Here is a 6,289-nt window from a genome sequence, read left to right on the forward strand (position 1 = left end):
CCTTTCTTCACACTAAGAAGGTCCTCCCTTTAGGTCCTAAGTCCTAACCCAAAACGTCTCCTCTCCATGTTCTCCAGAGATCTCTCCTGACCCGTCGAGTTACTCCATCACTTTGCATCTTTTTTTTTGTAAACCCCCACGCTGGTTTAAAATCGAAGGCGGACACAAAATGCCGGAGCAACTCAGCGGGACAGGCAGCATCTCTGGAGAGAAGGAACGGGTGACGTTTCGGGTCGGGACTGAAGAAGGGTCTTGACCCATTCCTTCTCTCCACAGATGCTGCCTGTCCCGCTGAGTTACTCCAGCATTTTGTGTCGACCTTCAGCACGGAGGTCCTCCTCTGTATCTATCTGCTTATAGAAGTGCAAAGTGTTTCTGTGTCAGTGCAATGGGGACAGGGCTGGCTGCTCGATGTAACAGAGTAATGGGCCAAACTTCACTGCAAAAGTCCCCAGGTGGTTTTAAGGTGCAGAAAACAAACAAGCAATCAGGCAGAGAGCACGAATATCAATAGCAAAATCAAACGCTCGTCGAAGATCTGCTTCTCACTCGCAAGACGATCTGCCTTCTGACAAGCTCAGCGTTTCTTGCCCAACCCCCCCCCCCAATTGCCCTTGAGAAGTATAACATACAACAGTACAGGGGGTGGCGCGGTGGTGCAGCGGGTAGAGCTGCTGCCTCACGGCGCCGGAGACCCGGGTTCGATCCCGACTACGGCGTGCAGCGTCGGTTCACTAGGTTCATTCCCGGAATGGCGGGACTGCCGTATGTTGAAAGGCTGGAGCAATTAGGCTTGTATACACTGGAATATAGAAGGATGAGGGGGGGATCTTATTGAAACATATAAGATAATTAGGGGATTGGACACATTAGAGGCAGGAAACATGTTCCCAATGTTGGGGGAGTCCAGAACAAGGGGCCACAGTTTAAGAATAAGGGGTAGGCCATTTAGAACGGAGATGAGGAAGAACTTTTTCAGTCAGAGAGTGGTGAAGGTGTGGAATTCTCTGCCTCAGATGGCAGTGGAGGCCAGTTCGTTGGATGCTTTCAAGAGAGAGCTGGATAGAGCTCTTAAGGATAGCGGAGTGAGGGGGTATGGGGAGAAGGCAGGAACGGGGTACTGATTGAGAGTGATCAGCCATGATCGCATTGAATGGCGGTGCTGGCTCGAAGGGCTGAATGGCCTACTCCTGCACCTATTGTCTATTGTCTATTGTCTATTGATCTGGCACTCTGGTGTCAGGACAACAGCCTCCTCTTGAATGTCACAAAAACTAAGGAGCTGATTGTGGACTTTAGAAGTGCTCAACATCCGAGGACGTACACGCCACTGGAGATAAATGGGATCACTGTGGACAGGGTGAGCAGCTTTAAATACCTGGGAGTCCACATCACAGAGGATCTGACATGGACAACACACATTGCCGCACTGGTGAGTAAGGCTAAGCAGCGCCTTTACCACCTTAGACAGTTGACGAAATTCAGAGTCTCTCTGAGGATCCTTCATTGCTTCTACTCTGGGGCTGTAGAAAGCATCTTGTCCGGAAACATCACAGTCTGGTTTGGGAACAGCTCTGCCCAGGACAGGGAGGCCCTGCGGAGAGTAGTGCGTTCGGCTGAACACTCCGTGGGAACTACACTCGCCCCCCCTGCAGGACCTATACATCAGGAGGTGCAGATCCAGAGCCAGCAACATTATGGGGGACCCCTGCCACCCCAGCAACGGACTGTTCCAGCTGCTACGGTCAGGCAAACGCCTCCGCTGTCACGCTGTGAAAACGGAGAGGATGAGACGGAGTTTCTTCCCACAGGCCATCAGGACTGTTAACTCTCATATCACCAGGGACTAATTTAATTTACTGTATTAATTTATTTTTTGTGTTAAATTTTTTTCTTCTCTATTGTGTTTTGTAGTTTAGCACAATCCGCAGGCATTGCCACTTTCATTTCACTGCACATCTTGTATATGTATGGGACAAATAAACCTGACTTTACTTGACTTGCATGGAGTTTGCACGTTCTCCCCGTGACCTGCGTGGGTTTTCTCCGGGATCTCGAGTTTCTTCCCACACTCCAAAGACGTGCAGGTTTGTAGGTTAATTGGCTTGGTGTAATTGTTCGTTGTCCCCAGTGTGTGTAGGACCTGTTAGCGTGCTGTATCTCTAAACTAAACTAAACTACAGCACAGGAACGTGAGTTCATAAGTTATTTCTTATACATTCACAAAATGCTGGAGTAACTCAGCGGGTCAGGCAGAATCTCAGGAGAGAAGGAATGGGTGACGTTTCGGGTCGAGACCCTTCTTCAGACTGATGTCGGGGGCGGGACAAAGGAAGGATATAGGTGGAGACAGGAAGATAGTGGGAAGGGGGAGGGGAAGAGAGGGACAGAGGAACTATCTAAAGTTGGAGAAGTCAATGTTCATACCGCTGGGCTGCAAGCTGCCCAAGCGAAATATGAGGTGCTGTTCCTCCAATTTCTGGTGGGCCTCACTATGGCACTGGAGGAGGCCCATGACAGAAAGGTCAGACTGGGAGTGGGAGGGGGAGTTGAAGTGCTCAGCCACCGGGAGATCAGGTTGGTTAAGGCGGACTGAGCGAAGGTGTTGAGCGAAACGATCGCCGAGCCTGCGTTTGGTTTCGCCGATGTAAAGAAGTTGACATCTAGAGCAGCGGATACAATAGATGAGGTTGGAGGAGGGGCAGGTGAACCTCTGTGTCACCTGGAAAGACTGTTTGGGTCCTTGGATGGAGTTGAGGGGGGAGGTAAAGGGACAGGTGTTGCATCTCCTGCGGTTGTAGGGGAAAGTGCCCGGGGATGGGGTGGTTTGGGTAGGAAGGGACGAGTGGACCAGGGAGTTATGGAGGGAACGGTCTCTGCGGAACGCAGAAAGGGGAGGGGATGGGAAGATGTGGCCAGTGGTGGGGTCCCGTTGTAGGTGACGGAAATGTTGGTGGATGATTTGTTGGATACGCTGGCTGGTGGGGTGGAAGGTGAGAACGAGGGGGATTCTGTTCTTGTTTTTCACAGTTATTTCTTATAGTATAGTTTAGAGAAACAGGCCCTTCGGCCCACCGAGGCCATGTCGGCCAACAAACCTCGCACACTAACACCATCCTACACACACTGGGGAGAATTAGTGGGCTTCACATTTCCTTGATCATCACTACTTATTGCATATCTTTCATCCATTTGTTCTACATCTCTCTATATCACCATCTATATCTCTCGTTTCCCTCTCCGCTGACTCTCACTCTGAAGAAGGGTCTCGACCCGAAACGTCGCCCATTCCTTCTCTCCAGAGACGCTGCCTGCCCCGCCGAGTTACTCCAGCATTTTGTGTCGACCTTCAATGATATAGGCTTGTATTCACTGGAGTTTAGAAGGATGAGGGGGGATCTTATAGAAACATATAACATTATAAAAGGACTGGACAAGCTAGATGCAGGAAAAATGTTCCCGATGTTGGGGGAGTCCAGAACCAGGGGCCGCAGTCTTAGAATAAAGGGGAGGCCATTTTAAATTGAGGTGAGAAGGAACCTTTTCACCCAGAGAGTTGTGAATTTGTGGAATTCTCTGCCACAGAGGGCAGTGGAGGCCAAATCACTGGATGGATTTAAGAGAGAGTTAGATGGAGCTCTAGGGGCTAGTGGAATTCAGGGATATGGGGAGAAGGCAGGCACGGGTTACTGATTGTGGACGATCAGCCATGATCACAATGAATGGCGGTGCTGGCTCGAAGGGCCGAATGGCCTCCTCCTGCACCTATTTTCTATGTTTCTATATAAGACAGATTGATATCAACCAGGAAAGGCTTGACAATGCCGTCGAATCCAACTGGCAGAGTTGGGTCATCTTCAACCTGAACAGTTAAGTCTGCTTCTCTCCCCACAGAGGTTGCCTGACCACTGAGTAATTGTTCCACAATTAAACCCCCTCTCGTAAACTGTAAAAATACATTTCGCACATCGTAACCACAAGGACAGCAGCGCTTCAAGAAGACAGATTTTCACTCACAAAGATCGGGGGGGAAACTCTGTGATCTTCTGAATGAGAAACAGAATACAGCGAAGATAGGGGGCCTTCAGCCCATCATTCCTGTGCTAGCCCTGGGTAGTTCCACAGAACTGGCAAAATGTGCAGCAAAGCCAACTGCTGAAACACCAATTGCCACTTTTGATTGTTGTAGAAAGAAGATTCCTGTGCTAGCTCTCTAGTTTAATTTAGTTTCATTTAATTTCATTTAATTTACTTTAGTTAAGTTTAATTTAATTTAGTTTCGTTTGGTTTAGTTTAGTGATCCAGCGCGGAAACAGGCCTTTCAGCCCACCAAGTCCGCGACGACCAGCGATCCCCGCACACTAACACTATCCTACACACACCGGGGACAATTTACAATTACACCGAGCCAATTAGCCTACAAATCCTGCACATCTTTGGAGTGTGGGAGGAAACCGGAGCACTCTGGGAAAACCCACGCGGGTCACAGGGAGAACGTACAAACTCCGTACAGATAAGCATCCGATAGTCACGATCGAACCCGGGTCTGTGGCACTGCAGATGCGGCAATCCTGAACAAAACACAAAGTGCTGGAGTAACTCAGCGGGTCAGGCAGCATCTCTGGAGATAAAGGATAGGTGACGTTTCGGGACGGAATGTGTGAGGAAGGGTCCCAACCCGAAACGTCACCCATCCTTTTTTTTCCAGAGATGCTGCCTGACCCACTGAGTTACTCTGGCACTTTGTGTCTATCTCCAGGTGGGCCAAAGGGTCTGTTTCCATGCAAATCTTTCTATCAGTCAAAACACTTTCATCAAGAGGCAACGAGGTCTAACACCTGGAGAATGTTGGAGGAAGGAACTAACTAACACCTGGAGAATGTTGGAGGAAGGAACTGCAGGCGCTGGTTTAAACTGAAGGTGGACACAAAAAGCTGGAGTAACTCAGCGGGACAGGCAGCACCTCTGGAGAGAGGGAATGGGTGACGTTTCAGGTCGAGACCTGGAGAAAGTTAACATGTTTCTTACTGGTTGAGGTATTAACGAGTTATCATCTGCCCCGTAGCCAACAATAGACCTCTGTGGGCTCCACATTGCTCCTTGATCATCGTTGCTTTCTGCGTATCTTTCATTCATTTGTCCCAATTCCCGTCTATATCTCTCGTTCCCCTCCCCCTTGACTCTCAGTCTGAAGAAGGGTCTCAACTCGAAACTTCACCCATTCCCTCTCTCCAGAGATGCAGCCTGACCCGCTGAGTTACTCCAGCATTTTGTGTCTGTCTTCGGTTTAAACCAGCACCGGCAGTTCCTCTCTCCACACAAGGTCATAAGTGATAGCTGCAGAATTGGGCCATTCGGCCCATAAAGTCTACTCCGCTAACCTATCTCTCCCTCCCAACCCCATTCTCCTGCCTTCTCCCCATAACCCCTGACACCGCACTAATGAAGAATCTGTCTAACTCTGCCGTAAAAATATCCACTGACTTGGCCTCCAACGCCTTCTGAGGCAAAGAATTCCACAGATTCACCACCCTCTGACTAAAGAAATTCCTCCTCATCTCTGTCCTAAAGGAACGTCCTTTAATTCTGAGGCTGTGCCCTCTGGTCCTAGACTCTCCCACTAGTGGAAACGTCCTCTCCACGTCCACTCTGTCTTTCACGATTCTTCAAGGTACTTCTTACCTTCTTGGTGTTCTTCCATGGCTGTCCGAGCCTCTTCACACAATGATTCACGTGCGGTGTGGCGGTGTGGCAGGGGGGCAGAGGGGTTACTGTGCCGCACTGCGCTCTCTGAAAGGCAGCAGGCAGGCAGAGCTCAAATAACCTGCTCTCAGCGTCAGTAGATGATACAACACTGGCCGTCACAATCAGCTCACAGCCACTTCCTCTCAGCTGCCAGAGACTAGCCCTCCCTCTCTCTCTCCCTTCCACCACCTCCCTCCCTCCCCTTCTCCCTCCCTCCCTCTCTCTCTACCTCCCTCCCTCCCTCTCCCTTTCCCTCCCTCTGTCTCCCTTCCAGCACCTCCTCCCCCATCCCTCCTCTCCCTCCCTCTTTCCCTCCCTCTCTCTCCCTCCCACCACCTCCTCCCTCCCCCCTCCCCCCCTCCCTCCCTCCCTCTCTCCCTCTCTCTTTCCCTCCCTCCCTCCCTCTCTCCCACTCTTTCCCTCCCCCTCTCTCTCCCTTCCACCACCTCCCTCCCTCTCTCCCTCTCTCCATCCCTCCTCTCTCTCCCTTCCACCACCTCCCTCCCTCTCCCTCTCCCTCTCTCCCTCCCTCCCTCCCACCCTC

At 50.7% G+C, this 6,289-nt stretch overlaps 1 protein-coding gene across 1 annotated transcript in view; it reads right to left on the reverse strand.

Moving 5' to 3' along the window:
- LOC144611580 (cytohesin-1-like) overlaps window positions 1–5,834 on the reverse strand; it is a 31,459-nt gene extending 25,625 nt beyond the window's left edge. Inside the window, exon 1 of the mRNA XM_078430751.1 lies at window positions 5,683–5,834. Within this exon, the coding sequence (XP_078286877.1) occupies window positions 5,683–5,701 (19 nt within the window). The 5' untranslated portion in view covers window positions 5,702–5,834. The remainder of the gene's footprint in view (window positions 1–5,682) is intronic.
- Window positions 5,835–6,289: the final 455 nt, after the last annotated feature.

This window comes from Rhinoraja longicauda, chromosome 40 (genome assembly GCF_053455715.1).
Source record: "Rhinoraja longicauda isolate Sanriku21f chromosome 40, sRhiLon1.1, whole genome shotgun sequence".
Lineage (NCBI taxonomy): Eukaryota > Metazoa > Chordata > Chondrichthyes > Rajiformes > Arhynchobatidae > Rhinoraja > Rhinoraja longicauda.